This window comes from Simochromis diagramma, unplaced genomic scaffold (assembly GCF_900408965.1).
Source record: "Simochromis diagramma unplaced genomic scaffold, fSimDia1.1 OVJJ01000343.1, whole genome shotgun sequence".
In the NCBI taxonomy this organism is placed as follows: domain Eukaryota; kingdom Metazoa; phylum Chordata; class Actinopteri; order Cichliformes; family Cichlidae; genus Simochromis; species Simochromis diagramma.
In genome coordinates this window covers 7,658,269-7,678,565 of record NW_024386831.1, presented here as the reverse complement: position 1 = coordinate 7,678,565, position 20,297 = coordinate 7,658,269, and the positions used below count along the sequence as shown (strand labels likewise).

The window sequence follows — 20,297 nt, the reverse complement described above, 5'->3', positions numbered from 1 at the left end:
GGCTGCTGCTTCTCCCTCGGGGGTTACTCTCTGAACAACGTACAGAGTTTAATAAAGACCCTCAGCATAAAACAGATTAGGAATAACACCATCACACAATCACAACTAAAGCCCCGGGTAGCATGAGCAATCAGTGGGGTAGAGCTCGTCAGCGAGCCAGGCACATCTCTAAATTATCCTAAAACTGCAATCTTTATCTGGAAGCTTGGAGAAAAATAAAACATTTGTTGCATCTATTTTTAGCTCACTCTCCAAAGGTGTCACAAGTGAAAAATTCCATTCATTCTTTACTTTTCCATTTCCTTAAAGCACAGATTCAATCAGATGGAGATTCAATCAGCAACCACGTTTCCAGCTCATAAACTGCACCGTGAGACTCCAGCGTGGCAGATAGAACCACTTCCAGCCAGAATCAGAGTGAAAGCTTATGAAGTTTCATCTCTTTCTAGTCTGGCTCGTTTGATTTTGTTGTGGTGGAAAAGCACACAACACTGCACTCAGATAAACGCCTGCATTGTCTTTAAAAGCCACACACAAGCACACCCGAAAGGCATCATCTTGCCAGCTTATTATAGGAATGCACAGCTGTCCTCATAATAAAGTTTTTTAATGTTAACAAAGTGCGTCTGTAATAGACTAACTACCAAAGCCACAGTGTGAGGAGCGTCTCGCTGCCTGTCGCTTCCACCTAGTACACAAAGCTGTCACCGTCACTGTTTCTTGCAGCTAAGTCTGAGGCAGTGCTGAGATACTTACAGACGGTACTGAGGTGGGACAGATCCAGTATAATCAATGTCGGGGGAGAGACCCTCGCCTGTGTTTTTATAGGGCTGGGCCCCCTGGACCCGAGCCACTCCATTTGCCCAGCAGCCTTGCACACTCAGCAGCTGAGCGGGCCGGCTGAAAGGGGAGCATTAGCCTCGTGCTTTGTGGAGGCTCCAGAGCACCATTGTCCTCAGAGCCCCAAACTGACTTAGTCATCAATATGGCAGCCACGGTCAGTGGCAACCTGACCCAGGACTATACAATGGCAACGCACTGACACAACAGTTTGATTGGTGTAGCGGGATAATAGACACATTCTGGGAGCTGATCCCCTCCCCCTCCCCCTCACTCCCTCACTCTTTGCAGTAGGTAAACTGGATCCTAAACTCGAGGTGGCAAAGGGTCCAAGGAATGCCGCACACTGAGCCCAGGACATGTGTCACTTTCATCTAGGACATGTTTTTCTTTCTTTTCCTCCGGCTCTGGAAAGAACTGGAGGGTGAAGTGCTGTAGTAAAAACTGCAGTGCTTTGTTTTTCAGATCAGGATCAGACCAAATCACAGTTTTCATTGTACGAATGAGAACACATAGAGGTGTATGATACACATCATACACACAAAGAAATTGTCTTTAGGCTGATGAGTCCACCTACATGAGCATTCTGACGTACACTGAAGAACAAACATCTAAACGGTTATGTTGTTCGTTTTGTTGAAAAAAGCTTATTCAGGTTTATTCTACTTTTAAATGTCATCTGGCTTTTTAACAATACTGATCAAAGCTGTATTACAGATGTAGTAATTATATTTGCATGTTTTGCCCCATTTTTCCTGTTTTTATTTTTATTCTTTGAAGCTCCAAAAATGTGTATGAATGGCCTTTGACATTTACTGTTATAAATAAAAACAAGCTCAACGTACTTTGTATACCTTTTTCACCTCTTATTAACAGAACAGGCTTTATTGTCTGTCTGTCTTTATTTGTCTAACAGCTCCACTGCTGGCTGAAAACTGTTGAACAGTTCATCAGATGCGGACCACGTTAAACCTACAGACATCACCTGTCCATGTGCATCTCTTACATTTACATTTTTGCAGGTTTGAACACATGATCATAACAATGATTAAAGAAGCGGTGGAGTTTTCCTTCATCATTGGTGACATCTAGCGGCTAAAATGGTTATTACACAGAAGCTGGCAAACATAATAAAGTGAACATCATGAATTAAGGTTGACAGTTAGTTGAGTCCGTTTCTCCGGTTAATTCAGTGAAAACTTTCCAGTTTGTGTGGGAAGAGGAGGAGTAAATATTCCTCTTTTCTCACTAAACATACAGTAAAGAGCTCATTTTGCTATGACTGGGTACACGCTGTGTGTCTGTGCTGCTTACTTGTACAAACAGCTCTCTCATTGTCTGCTGATAGCCCATTCATTGCCCCTCACTCCACATGTGTGTGTGCATTAGCCTGTGTCACCCAGCCTGCCTTCAGAGCAGGTGATGGCAGGTGAAAGGAAAGGCTTATAAAGACACAGATGCTCTGTGTGCAGGCGCACATACTACATCATGAACTGTTTACACAGACATGTTGTGGGGACCTGCCTCCCTTTTGGGCACAAAATCCATATGAATTGTTCAGTTTTGAAGAGTAATGACCCGGTGTACCCGAACACGCTAAAACCGAGGTAAAACAAATGATATATCCTTACCTATGAACACAAACCTGACACTGACACACACCTTATTTCCCTGTTAAATGCAGCTGGTGGGGATTTGCATACATGAGGGGCAGTGTAGTCCAGCTCAGAGCCAGTACAGTACAGTTCTACTTTGAATCCTTATCTGTCTGTATAACAAATCCATTCATTTCTTCCTGCTGGTCATACGATAGCTCTGCTCTGCTGACCGGCTGTGGGTCAAGTTTAATAATAGTTCGTCAAGTCGTAGCGCAAAAGCAAATTCCCTCTCCTCTGTAGCTTCAGCGCTGCCTCTGCTAACTTATAAATGGTTTGTCTAAGCGGCTACGAGCTGCACCAGCTACACAGCACACAGTGATGTCGTTTAACCGCTTTAACTCATCAATGCTCAAATGATATTTTCACACTGGCAACACAGAAAGAAAGTTTAACATGAAGCTTAGTTTAGAGTGAAAGACAAACACAATTATCATAAAATAACCGTCATGAAATTAGTTAAGACGATGAGTCACGATATGCACAGTACTGTAGTACACAGAGGATATATTTAGTTTATTTTCTCCTCCTCTTTTATCAAAGGAAATACTTGCTTCTTCCAGATCCCACAATGACCCGTGATTGGCAGAGGTCACAAGTTCACCCCTTCATTCATTCACCCAGTCAAATGCAAAATATCGGTGGCAAATACACTGAGAGCTATTATCTGATGACCGCTCTGCATTGCTGGCTAAAGGTCATGGAACATTTGATTATTTCACAGGACTCGGTGCCAGCTACCACCCCCACGTACGCTTTCCTGAGGCTTAAATTTGGTATTACACAATACACAATATTAACACACATCCAATGTGTGTTTTTTTATTTAACAATAAATAATTAAAGTAGATTCTGGTGGTAATTTTCATATTTTTATGCACCAGCAAACTGCTTGGTATAACGGTCCTTTTTACTATTAAACAGAGGCACCGAGGGGCGTGATGGAGCGAGGAGTAGTATTCACTGGGAAAGTGTAAATAAATGTTTCAGTGTTGTTTACCAGCCCTGTCGCTGCAATGTCCAAGCAACTATTCTGCATTGGGATAAAAGTGACGTTTGTGAAACTAATGGCAAAAATAGATATTAAACACATAGTTTAATATTTAAATACAACTTCTCAAACATATCTACATTTAAATAGATCAGTACCTATATTTTGGAGTATAATGTTATATTCCAGGTGTCTGTCCCTGAGTGTATTAACACTGCTTGTTTTCTGGGTCAATTTGAGTATGGACTATTTGAATAGTGAGTGAACGCACCTGCGCACACACGCACACACATACACACACGCACACACACACTGCCCTGAATAAATGCCCTCCTTCAGGTGGAACGTTACCCTGGAGACTAATCCAGGTGAGGATGATGTGAACAGGACATCTGCTGTACCGCCTCCTCTTGCCCCCGCTGCTCTGACAGGAGGGACATCCAAGTAGTTGATTTACACGGTAAAAAAAAAAAAAATATATATATATATATATATATAGAGATAGATAGATAGATTGATAGATAGATTGTAATTGTTTTCTGTAGACAATTACGATTAAATTGTGACGACAGGCTCACGCGCGCACGCTGCTGTTAGCATTCAGGTGTCTGAGCAGACAGATCAAACACAAAAGAAGCAAGTTTGAGGGAGTTAGACAAAGTGCCGAGATAAAACTCATTTTTCTTTTATTTGAGTTCAAAATAGAAACCCAGCAGCTTGTTCAGCCAACTCTTCAGAGACTGAGGACTTAAAATATTAACACTCACCCTGCCACGACAGAGCCGAGGCAAGGACCAGCCGAGGGAGCGAGAGAGCAGGCCTTGGGCATTTGCATGAGTTTTCATTATCAGTAACTGTCAGAGGAAACAGCACATAGCCTACAGGCAGCACATACACGCAGCCCCTCACTGCGCTCATCCATTTACAGATAGTACTGAGCAGTTTGGCAGACGGCACAAATGTAATCATGTTCCTGCTGAACAGACACAAACGCTTGTCTTAACAGCACTAATACAGTATAACCCTGCAGAGGGTCACAGCAGAGGCAGCTAGGAAACAGACAAGCCCAGTGAAGTTTGATTCATAAAGTCAATATAAAATGTTGTAGCTGCCCCTTTTTTTCTATATGCAGCACTTACTGCGCTGTGGATCAGGACAAAACATGAGGAAGAGCAAAACAGGATGTAACTGTACAAACAGGATGACTCCAGAACAGCCTACAAATAAACAATATGCTAATGCTACATGTGCTTGGGCATTTCACTCGGGCATTTGCATGAGCGGATCAATACTGGAAAACAGTGAATGAGTTAGTAACATTTACAGAGAATAACTCACGCACGTGTTTAAATACACTGCAAAGTAGATTGCAAAGGTATAAACAGCAGCTCCAGCAGACATGCTGAGTACCATTCAAATACTATGTTTGCTGTGCGCTAATGTTTGCTTCCTCTCACACAGACTCTGCAGATGAGGTGGCCTGAAAACGGTGTATTTTAAAGGAAATTGTATGTTCAGATAAGAAAATATGACCCATGTCTGGTACGCAGGGCTTTTTCAAGCAAGAAGGCCTGAAAGTTTCCACCATAAGCTGCGATTACAAGCAGCTTGGTCAGAGTTTCAGATTGCTTTGACCTTTGTTTGCTTGCATTAGTGTAAGCCACTTGAATTAAGTATGAAATATAGGAATGATGTCATACAGTGGAGGTGTGAGGTGTAGAGATGTAAGGTTGAGACGCAGACTTTCTCTGCAGGTAAAATACATTTCATTTATTTATTTCTAACAGTTTAAGTGAGATACAGAGTGGCATAATGTAGATACTAATGTTAGCATATTTGCATGTTATCTGTGTTACTCTGATTGGGCAGACAAACTTACCCAGGTGGACGGTAACCAGTCAGCTTAACCAACAATGACACAGCGAGCAGGTACAAGCAGAGCCCCAGAGTAAGTCAAGGAAGTAATGTAGTAAGGTGTGCCAGGTTGGCACATGCACCAACTCTCCAAGACACCCTGACATTCAGACCCAGCAAGCTGTACGTTGAAAAGATGATATGAAAGAAGGAGTGACTTACAAAGATGCCACAGTGGGCTCGAGGTGAAAAAAGTTTGTGGCACAATGTGAGACACAGTTAGTAATGCTGACAGGTAGCCTAGCTCCACGGCTGTTTTAGACGATGACATCGTTCTTGTAACTTTGCTTCTGCACAGCACACCACGTTTTATATCAGATAATCAAGCTGTGATTGAAGTGCAGCCTTCCAGGTTTAGCCAAAATCATTTCATCAAGTCTTCCAAAATAAAGCCTGTTTATGTGTAGAGGCTCAAGAGTAATTGGACAAACTTCATCCTTTGCATGAATGCATGAATTCTTAAACCCATGAACGTTACTATATGCCTACTTCAGTTGCTGCTTATGTGCATGTGTCTCCATGTCTGCAGATTTGTCTTCAGTTTCTGTAAAGCACTGATGAACTCTTGGGTTGGATCATTGTCCAGCTGCACTATGAAGTGCTGTCAGCAGGTATTTCTCTCCTCCTCCATCCTTTTCCAGTTATTCCGGTACAAGTGAAACTTTAATTTATTTAGGTTTTTTTATTAAAATGCAAGCCTCCATTTGCAACAGTCGCTGTTTGAAACCGAGTGAACTGCTACCATATTCCCTTTCTCTCCTACAGTAACTGCTCACTGTTCAGCAGGACAGCGTGGTCAGTACGTATCTGTTTGAGCCAGATGTTTCATAAGAGACTGGTGCTGAATTTTGGATCATTGTCCTGCTGCATAACCCAAGTGCTCTTGAGCTTCAGGGCACAAACTGGTGGCCCACTCCTCTGGTAGAGAGCAGAATCCATGTTGTCCCGGTCCTGAAGCAGCAAAGCAGCCACAGACCATCTCACAACCACCACCATGTTCAACTGTTGCTCTGATGTTCTTGTTATGAAATTCTGTTAATTTGATCCAGATGTAACGGAACTCAAACCTTCTAGAAAGTTCAGCCTTTCTCGTCAGTCCACAGAATATTTTCCCAGGAGTCTCGGGGATTATCCAGATGTTTTTTGGCAGAAAAATCAGCAGTGCTTTTCTCCTTGGACTCTCCCACGGAGGATATTTTTTCCCGGTCCCTTTCTGAGCCAAGTGAGGCCTGAAGTTCTTTAGATGTTGTTCTGGGCTCTTCTCTGAGCTCCTGGGAAGCTTCAGCACTGTTCACTGGAGCCACAAAGCCTTATTACTTCCAGGCTGGACGACTGCAATTCATTATTATCAGGATGTCCAAAAAACTCACTGAAAAGCCTTCAGTTAATCCAAAATGCTGCAGCAAGAGTACTGACAGGGACTAGAAAGAGAGAGCAGATTTCTCCTGTATTGGCTTCCTGTTAAATCCAGAATTCAAAATCCTGCTCCTCACATACAAGGTCTTAAATAATCAGGCCCCATCTTATCTTAATGACCTTGTAGTACCATATCACCCTATTAGAGCACTTCGCTCTCGCTCTGCAGGCCTACTTGTTGTTCCTAGAGTATTTAAAAGTAGAATGGGAGGCAGAGCCTTCAGTTTTCAGGCCCCTCTTCTGTGGAACCAGCTTCCAGTTTGGATTCAGGAGACAGACACTATCTCTACTTTCAAGATTAGGCTTCAAACTTTCCTTTTTGCTAAAGCATATAGTTAGGGCTGGACCAGGTGACTCTGAATCCTCCCTTAGTTATGCTGCAATAGGTGTAGGCTGCCGGGGGATTCCCATGATGCATTGAGTTTTTCCTTTCCAGTCACCTTTCTCACTCACTATGTGTTAACAGACCTCTCTGCATTGAATCATATCTGTTATTAACCTCTGTCTCTCTTCCACAGCATGTCTTTATCCTGTCTTCCTTCTCTCACCCCAACCAGTCGCAGCAGATGGCCCCGCCCCTCCCTGAGCCTGGTTCTGCCGGAGGTTTCTTCCTGTTAAAAGGGAGTTTTTCCTTCCCACTGTCACCAAAGTGCTGCTCATAGGAGGTCATATGATTGTTGGGTTTTTCTCTGTATCTATGAAGCGCCTTGAGGCGACTTTTGTTGTGATTTGGCGCTATATAAATAAAATTGAATTGAATTGAATTGAATTAGACTGGCTTTGTGACTCTTCCCAGACCGACAGGTGTCAGTGACTTTGTTTCTCAGCTGTTTCTTTAGATTGTGGCATGATGTGCTGCTCTTTGAGTTCTTATGGCCTACTTCACTTTGTTAGACAGCTTCTGTTTAAGTGATTTCTTGATTTAATGGGGACTCATTAAGCTAACAACTAATAATTATATTACAAATTATTTGATCTGAAACTTGTAAATGTGACAAATATGCAAAATTAAATTATCAGTGGGGAAAAGAGCAAATACTTTTTCACAGTACTGTTTCTAACTGCTAGCAACATGAGTGAGGGGCTACATGATATACGAACATGCTTTAAATCTTCAGTAAAAAACTAAATTCATCGTGAGGAGACTGAGCTACTGACTAACGTCGTCTTACACAATATGCATTTGTGATACAAATAACATTCTCCTTCGTCTTCTGTGGAGGAAATATGTTAGTGAGGGAGCCGCTGGTGATAAAACCAACAGGTCCAAACTCATGACTGTGGCATTATGTTTATTTCAACTCGTTCCAGCCAGGTGGCTCGGCCTCCACGGTGACTCCTAAACAAATTACCTGCAACTAATGCAGCTGCTGGAGCTGCTTGGAAGGGTGCAGCAGCAGCAGGACCAGTCGGGACAAGGTAACCAGGATACTGAGGAGTGTGAGCTTACCCTTCCTCTGGTTTTAAACAAATATTGACTGGCGATTCGAGCTGAGGCAAATAGGCTCTCAGGTAAAGAATGACATGCAGGACAGGCTTTCTCATGATGTTGCTCACAAGCCATCCTGCAAAAATGAGGTATTTTTGGAGTTTATTAGGAGTGTGTGGGATTTAGCAGGGACAATATAGCAAAAGGAGCACAAAAGAGCGTAATTACAAAATTATACAGCCTTTAACATTTGAGCCACAAGGAAGTCCTAGAAATAGAAAGAATATACAACTGTATCTGTATAATTAAGGTTCAATGCATTTTTCTCTGATGTTAAACAAAGTTTGTATGTTTTAATTAAGTGTTTGGTAGATTTAGGGGTTTTTTTTGGGGGGGGGGGGTACTATAGTTGAACTAGATGTGTAAACATTTTTTTTTAAATATGTAATAAATTCGTCACCCAGGGCACAGCTTATAGCTCTGCCTTCAGGCTAGTGGATCAAAACAGCACTTTATGCTACAAAGGTGTAAATAATGTTCAGTGTAAGACAAAATAAAGAGAACATGAATATTAGGATTGGGGTGGCTTAATAATGCATCACAGTTTCTAAATAACAGATGGCTTCTATCAGATGTCTGCCGTGTGTGTGTGTGTGTGGTTAATGTTTAGTCAATGGCTAACATAACGTCCCATTAAGCCCATCTCTCTGCTCTCTGGTGCTTGCCTGCAGTCTCTCTTTATGACGTAAGAGATGGATGGTGACATACAGACCCCCAGTGGAAAACACGTTCTGTCATCATGAATGTGCCAATAGGAAAATGATTATCAAAAAAAGCACTAAAGGGAATTACGGATCCCTGCCGCTGTAAATGTCAGCCTTCTCCGTGCGTACTCGTGTCACTCTGGGGCAGTTTAGGCAAACACACAAAGACAGGTTCAACCCCCCCCCCCCCCCCCCACCAAAAAAACCAAAAAAAACCAGTGAGTGATTATTACTTGGACCCAGTCCCAGTGTCAGTTACCCACGTTTGCAGCAGTGATAGCGTGTGTCACTGACGCTGTTACTGCTGCTGTGAGCAGACAGGTGTGTCTGTTTAAGGCGGCTGCTTTTGACAGAACATGTGGATTGAGTTGAGTCTGGGATACATAGTCTTACTTAGATATCTTTACTTTTTCAGTAAAAAAAAAAAGGAAGAAAAGACATATACAGTACATGTCAGATTTAAACTGCAACATCTATTATAGCATCAGAGCACCTTTGTTCCTTTCTAAACAAACACAGAGGCAACAAAAGAGTCTTTGCCCGTCAGACTTTGAATGATTGTTACTTGTTCAGTCAGGTAGTGAGCTGCTTCTGCTGCCACTGCTTTCTTTAGAGCGTTGCCTGCTGCCAGCTGTATGCAAATGAGACAATCTACCTGTTCAGTGAAATGTACAACACCCTGGAGTTACTAAAACAAAGGCCACACTTTGACTCAGCTACCTGTCCTTACCCCTTTGGGACATTCAATGAAAACACCTTGAACTGGTTGCAGGAAACAACATTATCATTCGTCTCATTTAAAGGCTTCCCAGTGATCTTCCCTAACTAAAAGTCATCCTTGTGCCTTTTCCGGTTGCCAACCCGTACCTGCGTAACGCGAGCCGAACGAACAAAACTTCATCTTCAGGTATTGTACGTGAGGCTCAACGTGAAGCAAATACGGACAAACGGGGAAAGGTCACAGCGTAAGTCGGCCCAGAGAGGGATGTGATGGGCATAAAACAGCTGGCTTCTTCATGTTCAACCTTTAGGAGAAGATTTTAAAAAGTTACAGCACCAAGCAAAAGTTGTCAGAATGGATTCTCTGAAAGGGAACGAGTGAGGAGCTTCAAAGCTTACCTTTAGAAGAAGCAAAGAAATAATAGCAGGCGCAGCCTCAGACCTCACCTTTTATACCTCTACACGCTCTCTCTCTCCACCCGCTCACTCTTTTCCTTTCTCCACCCCTCAAAGTGGATCCTCGGGGCAGGCACAGACACCTGTCGCATGGTGCGTTACTCTGATCCAATATTGACATAAAGGGGGGAGGGTTGTCTCTACGTGTGTGTGTGTGTGTTGATGGGAGGTCACACCAAACACCCACACAAAATGAATTATTCTTACTAACGCCTTTGCTCCATCCAAAGCCCCCCCTCCCTCCTCTTCTCTGTGCCGGGCAACGACCTTTGTGCCTGCACTGAACTGTAAAAGGGCTCATTGTAACGTAGCTACCTGCCAACCTGCTCGTTTTGTCTCATTCAGCGTCCGTGTGGGAATCATTTTCATATTATCTGCCTTGCAAATAACTTTCTGCTGCAGAGCGACACACCTTGCTCTGTAACTCTGAGGGAAAATCGTCTCAGAGTTAGTGGAGGAAAAGTTTGGTGTTTAAATTTGGTGGGAAATCCACCAGGAAACATATCTTCATACACATTTACCCAAAGAGAACACTGGAAAGGATATTAGTGTTTAGATGTATTCATTCATTCAGATATTTCAGTGAGTCCAGTATATCTAAATCTGAAAACTACAACGTCAGGAAAAAAATAGATACAAATGATTTTGGATTATTGTACCAAAGCTCCCGCTCATCTATATCGCTGAACTGTCCCTACCAGCCCACCCACCTGTTTATTCTCATGTTGTTGTCTCTCAGTGCTCTTCTATTCACACGGCTTTCTTCTCACTCCACTGGAAAGGCAGATGGCTACCCTTCAGAGGCTTCCTGTTCAAAGGGACCTTTTTCTACCCTCTGTAGCCAAGTTCTTCCTCTTAGGTAATCATCCAGGTTCTCTGAATAATATTATAGGCTCTCACCTGTACAATACAAAGTGCGCAGATATAAATTTATGATATAAAAAGTGAGGAAGTGTGTAGTGAAGTGTGTGTTTGGGTGATTATTTCTTTGCTGTAACTGCTTCTTGGCAGTAAATCTTATGCTGTTGGAAGGTCTGTTTGTTTCTCCTTTAATGGAGCCACATTTGTGGGAAAATGCATTTGTGGGTTGAGCAGCAGAGCTGCGTATGTAGGTTGTGCCCATGAAAACCTCGTTAAATCTTCTCTGCCAATGTCAAACAGCTTATTCTGCTGTGGACTCTAGTTTTAACTCCTTGTTATGATCTTGTGATAAACCTGTTTTCCTATTTTCATGTTTCTAGGTTAAAAGGAGAGATCCTTGGAAAGACTTTTATCTTTTGTGGCTGTTATAGAGAAAATTTGACACCACAAGTCTTTTCTTTAATAAGGCTGCTTCACACTGATAAGCAATTTGCTTTAGAAAGTATTAAAAATTAAGGTATTTAAAAGGTATTATTAACAAAACACGTTAAGTTGTGTTATGGGTTTGTAAGATTCAGTGGTTGATGAGGACTGCTTGTATACTTGCCACTACTCTCAGAAACATTATGGTTCTTAAATGGTTCTTCAGATGTCTTCATGGTTCTTTAAAGAACCATCCTACGTCAAAGAACCTTTTTATTTTGTGGATGGTTCTTCAGCTATTACAAATGGTTCTTTAAAGAACCAAAGGTTCTTCATCCTTAGCTGTCTAAGTTTGATGGTGTAAAATGACATAAATATTTATTCACTATAATGAGGCTGTGAATTCTACTGTGTGTTTTCTTTGTGTGCATGTGTGTGCGAAGGGGGAGGGCGGGTTACCTCCCTCAGGTTACCCTTTAAGAGCAGATGGTAGGAAACTGAATATTCAAATAAAAGTTAGAAATACTTGCTTAAAAATATAGTGGTGGCAGGTGTGGGGGCCAAAGCCTAAAGACCCCCCCCACACACACACACACATACACACACACACACACACCCCTAACCCCGCCAACCCATTGATCACAAATAATGTGGTAATAGAATATGGAATTTGTTATTAAGACGTTTATGAATATTGTCAGTTAACAAACAGTAGACACAATGCACACATTCAAATACTGTACTTTAGTTTGAAATTTTAATAAAATATTACTATTTTCTGCTTCAAGGCATTACTTTTGAGATTATTATATATATTAGAAAATATAGCATAACGATGATACTAGTTATTGTAACCTTTACAAACCACCCAGCAGTATGTAGAGTCAAATTATAAAATACAAGTAAATAACAATTGCACAACAGAATGTCAGTGTAATGAACACACTGTTCATTACTAACACACTGCATGTGTTAATGCTCAATTCCGATTTTTTGATCAAATCCGCTTTTTTTGTCTGCTTGTTCACACTACAAATAAAACGTGACAGCAAACGCGCTCTAGTGTGAACGCTCAAAGCGGCGCATGCGCAAAAGAAGACGTCACACACAACGCGCTCAGTTTAGACCCAGACCAACAGTATTGTTTGACCGATGCACCTTATATATAAAGACTTGTTTCGGACTTTACGTTTCCCAATTTTGCTTTAAGTTATAAAGTTATTTTGTTATTTACATTTGGCCTAATAATGATCCTTATTGCTGTTTTAGAGGAGCGCTGCTTCAAAGGATAGCTGCAGATTATACAGTACAAATAAAATGTTCACGTTTCTCCAACGTTGTTGTCCCAGCAGTTTCACTGGATGGACAGGAAGCGTTCGCGGTGTCTTCTCCGGTGCTGATAGTTGGCGTCTGTCTTGTGTCAGTGACGTAAAAGACGGATTTAATGCGACATGACCATCAAACAGCAGTCGCTTTATAAAACATCAGATATGTGTCGGATTCAGGACCACATATGAAAGTGACCCAGATCAGATTTGAAAATATCGAACTTGTACAGTTGACACTGTCATACCATGATCGGATATGGGTCAGAAAAGTCGGATTTGATGCGCTTTCGCCTGCAGTGTGAACGTAGCCTTTGATTAAATTACAATTGGATGGAAGTCGAAGACAAGGAGAAGGAAGCTTAGGATGAGGAGGAAGAAAAGCAGCAGGAGCATCCTTAGTGATCTCTATGGTGTCATTGAGGTTTGCTTTCATTAATATGGTCCTCTCACAGAGAAAGATGACTTGTTTTAGTTCACCTACTTCCTGTATTAAATAGTGATGTGCAAAACGTTGTGGAAAGCGGAGCAGTCAGGTAAAGTGCACCTGCAGGTGAATAAACATCAAATCTCTCAGACTAAAATCTGTATTATACTTTTAGTCTTACGACAATATGTTATATATTTATCACCCCTATGATAAAACCCATGTCAGCCATTGGTTTATGAACTTTGTATTTTGAAGCCTCAACATTTGCTTTATTGCTGTTGCTATGTTGTTTTTTGTGAGCCTTTTGGGACCATGTTAGGATGAGGGATCAGAATCTGGAGTCGTGCACACTATTGTTTCATTTAGCGTGTATCCATAAGATTTGTACAGCAGATCCAAGTTGTGCCTTGAAAACAGGAAAGTCGTCTGCATAGAGGAGAACTGTAATAGCAGGCTGGTACAAAGTGAGGCTTTGTGCTCACATTTGCTGCAAACACTCGTTTTACTTCTGTCACCCTGTTTTGATGCAGATTCACTTGAAATCAGGCAAGAACTGGACTTGTTTTAATAATGTGTTCTTGTGAAGTGATTGTGTATCGCATACATTTGATTTGACTTTCTGCAAGACAACAATCTCGCCAAAAAAGTTTTCCAAATACCTCCACGTGATCAAGCCTGGATTTAGAAAAGAATAGCTAAAAAAAAAAAAAAAAAGCTGCACCTCCTGCTTCAGATGCAATTTGTGCTTGTGTGTTCAGAGGCGGCGAGAGGCAGGACCTCGGCTCATCCAGCTGGAGAGCCTGACCAGGAGTCGTCGAACAGGGGCACCCTGCAGACTCGGCTGCTGGCATTGGCGAGGGAGTGCGGCCGCCACTGGGATGACGTGAACGCCAAACTGGAGTCCATCACAGGTCGACTGCAGGTATGCGAGTCAGACCTTCTGAGGAGGGTTTCTCTCTCTCTCAGCTCTTTGTCTCAGTAGGAGCACAGAGGGAGGAGCTTGTCGTTTGGTTGGCTGATATGAATGTCCACATGGGGAAAAAACATTGTGGTTTCCAAAAAAAGAAAAATTCAAAAAGACTTCAAGGTGTTATTGTGGCCTCCAAATTCCCCACATTTTAATCTAAACGGACATCTGCAGGGTTTTTCCTGCCTCAAAATGGGCCTTTGCATACTGACGGTGAACGTAACCACAACCAGGTCACATATGATTAAGACAAGAGACACTTTATTTAAATGCAAGTCTCTGCATTTGCCTGTTTTTTATAACCATATGACACACACTGTTTCCATGCTTTTATTTGATGGCTTAGTAAGAGAAACCCTTTTCTAAATTATTATTATTGGTGACTTTACACTTGGGGAAGTTTAAAACCAGTGGGCACCATTTCTTTTGTATGCAGGAACCGTCACCTGTGAGAGGAGCTGGAAAAACCAGTGTGAGCCACAGAAGCACCACCTTCGACTTTGAGGACAACAAACAGGGATCATCATCATCATCGCTGTGCTCTAAACAATGGCATATTCATGAATGATTCCTCTTCCTGAAATGCATTTCTTCATCCTACTTATTTACAGTTACTGTTCTTACAGTTCATTGAAAAAGAATTTGCCTGTGGTGTGAAAACCATCTGCAGAGGTGAAAAGCATCAAAAGAATAAAACTACTGACTCTAATATGAAGCTCCTTTATCTCATGTAGTGCCTGCCCTGCAACCGCCGTGGCTCCAAGGCACAAGCTAGCTAATGTCTTTAGAAAGAAGAGTCATAAATTTATATAAAGATCATTTATTTATGTATGTGAAACGATAAGGACGGCAGACAATAGATCTAATAGAGACAGGTATGAGCTCCATTCAGCTTTCCCTCATCCAAGTCACAGTAATCTGAGGTTAATAATCAACTAATAACCAAACAAGTGCAGGGGTTAAAACACTGTTGAGCGGGTCCGTAGTACCTCAAATTAAGCATTTCCCAAAATCAAGAGTTAAATCATCATTCAGTTTGTTCAGCACTGCGCTGTGACTAACTGCAAAATCCACCAACAGTACGCGCAGGTGCAGTTAAAAGGCTCCTTCATGGGATTTACGCTGTTTGTGAACACGTGAAGACTAATGAAGAACCTCTGTGAATTAAAAATGCCCTGAACTTGAAGCTTGAAATATTACAGTGTCCTTCTTCTTCTTCTTCTTCTTCTCCAATTCAGGGTCACGCAGGGATTGGAGGGTATCCCAAGTTTGTGGAGTGCGGGAGGAAGTTGGAGAGAACCCCTGGAAGCCCAGAAAGAAGGAACAAACCCCAAACAGAGCCCCCTGCTGGCTGGTGATTCAAACGCAGGAGACAGAGCTCACAGTCACACCACCCCCACAAAATATTCTCGCATTTCTATCTAGTGTTTTAGCACTGATATAACAGCATGCAAGGGGTGGTGGTTTTGTGACATACACAGAGCTACACGATGTGGTCTTTTTCGTGCTGTAAGAGACATCCTGCACTATTTTAAGTGAATCTCCATTTCGAAATCGTCACTGCAGTACTCAGACCGGAGGAATGACCTCAATCCATTATTTAAAACCAACTACTGACACCTGATCAGAAAAAACATTGAGATTAGAAATCAGTTCAAGTTGTGCAACAAATTTAAAAGGAATGAATCACAAACATTTAAAGCAGCAGATCAACAGTAAAACGCACACCTGCCAAGAACACGCTCCAAGTGTCAAACACTGTAGTGTTGCACACTGATGTGGCAGTGATACCTGAAGTGAACGGTAGCGTGTGCATAATTACACGCTGCCTTCAAAACACTCCGATCAGCTGCACAGGTCCTCGTCACAGGTGCACTCTGAAACTCGAGTCAGAGAGTTACTTAGATGCTGCTCTGGCCCACTCTCTTTCTGTAAGCATCCCAGCCCGACTTCCTGTACAACTCCGCAGCTTCCACCCTATCAGAGGCTGCCAAAATGCCTCGTCCCACGATGATGACATCAGAGGCTTTGCTGTAGATAACTTCCTCTGGAGTGGTGTACTGCTGGCCCAGCAAATCTCCTGTAAGGGGGGAGGGAGGCCGAGAGAAGGGAAAATAGGTTTAGAGGAGACTGATGCAGACTTTGGGAGATCAGCAATAGCAGGGGCGGCACTAGTTTCATGTACTACAGCACCACCCTGTGTTAGAAATGAGTCATGGCACCATAAAGAGGCAAAAAGCGGAGTGCAAGGCTGCCTGAGGTGCAGTTTGGCCTGAACTTTATAAAAACCTCGAGCGAGTTAACACAACTCTCTGAATCTCCTGATGGGACGTGTGTGATTCCTCGGGTTACAACAACAAGGGATGTAGCACTGAGTGCATGCACTGTGTATCCATGCATCTTCAGTAGGGTGGATTTCATATAGACAGTGCATTCACAACTCACTTCGTAGTTCTTTTAGTATGATGAATATAAGTGGAAAAAATGATGATAAACAAAGAAACGTCAGCTCAAAGTTCAGTAAAAGCTGTCAGACTTACCTCCAGCCTGCATCTGCACCCCGGGGGTCACGTGGATGAACTCTGGCCTCTCTGTGAGCTTAGTGCCACAGATAAACCCAATCACAAAGTCCGAGTGCTCCTCTGCCATTTGCACCTATGAAAACACAAAGCAGCTGTAAACTGAAGAGAACACAAAGCACATGTAAACAAATTTAGAAGAAGAGCACACACAGAAATGAGCTCACCACAGCCCTCGTGTATTCACCAGCAGCCAGCGATCCCTGGGAGCTCATCTGAGCTATGAGCAAACAGCCTCGGGCCAGAGGCTTCCCTACAGCGCTCAGACCTTTCACCACTCCCGGCCCCGGCACTGCGTGGGCATTCACTATGTGGGACCACGATGAAATCTGGTACAAACCACCTGGAGAAAAGACAAGATCACAGCGTTCGACTACTTTGGAGACATTTTTAAGTCACTTTGAATTTACACGACCAAAAGAACGTGAAATCGTCTCACCCTCATACTGATGCTTGACTGTGTTCCCGATGTCAGCGAACTTGCGATCTTCAAAGATAAGAAAGTTGTGCTTTTCTGCCACGGCCTGCATTTTCTGAATAAAGGCTAATGTGTAGTCCTGTTAACACACATGGAAAAAAACCATCAGTTTGTTTGTTGCATGTACAGATTTGAGGTTTTAGTTGATCCCGCTGTACCTGGAGGATGTCTACGTGGGTCTTCAGCATGCAGATCTTTGGACCGAGCGACTCGGCCAGCTGGAGCAGCTCCTCGCTGCTGGTTACATCAGCAGACACACAAAGATTGGACTGTTTCTCCTCCATAATCTTCAGCAGCTTTGATGCTAGAGGATGGATGTCTGCAGACAACAGAAGGAACAGAAAATGAGAAAAGAAAAGAGCAAGAGCAGACACAGCACGTGTGTGGAGCTCAGTGAAAACACCACCAGTCTCTGTATTGATGTGAAATAACTAAATAATTTAAGACTACATACTTGGTAACTTGGCTCTTTCTGAATAACTGAGCTCCAGCTTCTGTTCCACACACAGCTTCTTGCTGGCTGGAGAGTCTGTGCCATTCTTGGGCCTGAGAGTGAGTCAAGGTGACAGTTTCACCAGACAGTTTCTAGATTGTAGCGTAATGCAAGCAGACACACCAGCTACACCGGGAAAACATCTGGAGAGTTGTACCTGAAAGTGTTGTTGTCCCGGATGAACTCGAGGACACGCTGGGCGGTTTGGGCGTCGATGCGTTCGGCTGCCTGCAGCACACGGAGCAGCTGAGATATGGAGATGATGGGATGGAGCTTGATTCCCTTTGATGCCAACATCTCCACGCCACCTTGCTCTCTGTCCATTAGCACAATTGCATCCGTCACCTTGAATAAAAACATGTCAGAGGTCATTCTTGTGTACTGCTGCTCTTGATGACATCAGTACAGCGTAACTATGATATTATTATCTTTACTGTAAGGTTAGATTCTGGACCTTCAGTCCCTCTTTGTAGAGCACTTCGGCAGTCTCCAGGATGCTGGTGCCGCTGGTCACCGTGTCCTCAATGATCAGGCACGTATCCCCCTGACGGAACGACCCCTCCACCAGCCGTTTGGTTCCTGAAGCAGAGTTACAGAAGGCAAATACTGAAGGACAAACTTCTCAAACTATGAAATATTAACCAACAATATAGCATGCAAGATGAAGCACGCACTTTCTTGCTTTGCATTTTGTTTTTTAGGTTTGGTTTACGCAGGTTCTGTACCATTGAACTGGGATTTCAGAGAGTTTAATGTCTGCCTACACCGGACACCTGTGTATTCATGCACACCTCAGCGGGGGTACTGCCTGAGGCTTCAGGTTTTTCAAACATCTGGACAGCAAGTTTAATCGGAGCCTGTAGTGGCAGCATTGTTTTTTATTTTTTTGAAAACCTGATCAGCTGAGAGCGGCTCACCGTAGTCCTTGGCCTCCTTCCGCCTGATGAGCATGGGCAGTTCATGTCGTGAGCAGATAATTGTGGCCAAAGGCAAGGCTGTGTAAGGAACCCCACACACAGAGTCGAACTGCAGACCCTCTTCCTGCACTCGCTCGTAGATGAGATTTGCCACCTGGAAGTAAAAAACAGTAGTTTGGGTCTGTTGTCAGAAAAAAAGACCACAGTTTAGAGTGATGTGTTGCAGATGATGAACTTCTAATAAAATGTTAATTAGAAAGCTGATACAGTTAAATGACCGGCTGTTTAAGGCTGAATGGTTTGAAACGCTCATCAAATCAAATCAATTTATTTATATCGCACTTTTCACAGGATAAAAACCACAAAGTGCTTCACAGTAATATAAAACAGAAATACATAGAATACATTAATAATAAAACACACAGCACAAATCTAATTAAAAGCCAACCTAAATAAATGAGTCTGAGTGACTTGAAGAGCTTCAGAAAGCTGCTGATTCCTGTAACGATTATTGAGGCTGGAGTGAGTGATTAGCTGGTGAGAGGTCCAGTCTTATCTGTTTTAACTGTTATTTTCCGTGAAAGGAGGGGATCCCTGAAACTCAGTCATTGTGTCTGCTACATTACCGTGAAATAAACCACGTGAGTATGAATATTACACAGGAACTGACGAGTGCCTACACAGATACTTTTGCCTTTAAAAAGTGCATCCGGCAGACGTTTCGTGTGTCCGGTATCGCTTTAAGCTGTTCTGTTCTGCAGTCACGAAGACAGCACGTGTTACCTGGTTCATGAGCGCGGGGTGGGACACGAGCACCCTCAGGTCGATATAAATGGGTGTCATCAGGCCGCTCTTCAGCTTGTATTCCCCGAACTTCACTCCGTTCACGTCGTGGAGCTTCAGGATTAAACTATCAATTGAAGCGCCGTCCATTCTCTCCGTATTTACGAGCTCCGGCTGCACTTTCACTCGTCCTCAAAACTTGCTCGTCCAGTTCGCGCTACCCCAGTTACGGTAACACAAAAACTTCCGCTAAACCTTTCAGAATAAAAGCGTCAATGTCCGTTTTAAGAGCGTTTAATGTTTACAGATCAAATGTCGCGTAGCTCAGTGAAGAAACGTGAAGAAGCCTGGTAGAAAGAATCGTTGTTTGTGAAAGTTCAAAAATGAAGACTCGAATAAATAACGTTGCGACAGGCTGCTGTCCAGCCTCTCAGCTGTGATAGGCTCCAGCACATCCAGAAGAAGGCGTATGGATGAGAAAAGTACGCCCTAACCGGAAGTAAACACCCGCGTCAGCGTAATAGCCCTTCAAAATAAAAGCACCGACCTCCGCCATGCTCATAAGCCATGTATTCAAAAAATAACGTCAAATCGATTTGGTTGGTGAAAACATATTGTATGTTTTATTATCTTTTAACTTTAAGAGTTTCGGTCATAAAAGGGCTTCCTGCAAGCCCATGATTCCAGGGGCGGATCGAGAAAGGTGGCATGGGGTGGCGTGGGGTGGGTGGTGCCACCCTAAAATGATCTCTTGCCACCCCACGTGCCACCCCAGTTTTGCATATGACAGTTTTATTTATTAAAATAAGATAGAATTAACACTTTGAGCGTAGTTACAGTTAACAGTGAACATAAA

The 20,297-nt window shown here is 42.9% G+C and overlaps 1 protein-coding gene across 1 annotated transcript; it reads right to left on the bottom strand.

Annotated features, from left to right (window-relative positions):
• Window positions 1–14,995: 14,995 nt before the first annotated feature.
• umps (uridine monophosphate synthetase) lies at window positions 14,996–19,907 on the bottom strand. The gene is made up of 10 exons (XM_040027759.1): window positions 19,442–19,907; window positions 18,659–18,812; window positions 18,196–18,320; window positions 17,899–18,086; window positions 17,703–17,794; window positions 17,407–17,567; window positions 17,210–17,327; window positions 16,938–17,113; window positions 16,732–16,846; window positions 14,996–16,271 (listed from the first exon to the last, which is right to left on the bottom strand). The coding sequence occupies exons 1-10, from the start codon at window positions 19,589–19,591 to the stop codon at window positions 16,093–16,095; spliced, it is 1,458 nt and encodes a 485-aa protein (XP_039883693.1). The 5' UTR covers window positions 19,592–19,907; the 3' UTR covers window positions 14,996–16,092.
• Window positions 19,908–20,297: the final 390 nt, after the last annotated feature.

What these genes read in the sequence shown, in the direction of transcription:
- umps (XM_040027759.1), bottom strand. Translation starts at nt 19,591, where the DNA reads ATGGACGGCGCTTCAATTGATAGTTTAATCCTGAAGCTCCACGACGTG. An exon ending in TCTACAAAGAGGGACTGAAG is followed by an intron (nt 18,087 to 18,195) that starts GTCCAGAATCTA and finishes TTTTTATTCAAG; the next exon opens with GTGACGGATGCAATTGTGCT. An exon ending in GGTGCAGATGCAGGCTGGAG is followed by an intron (nt 16,272 to 16,731) that starts GTAAGTCTGACA and finishes CCCCCCTTACAG; the next exon opens with GAGATTTGCTGGGCCAGCAG.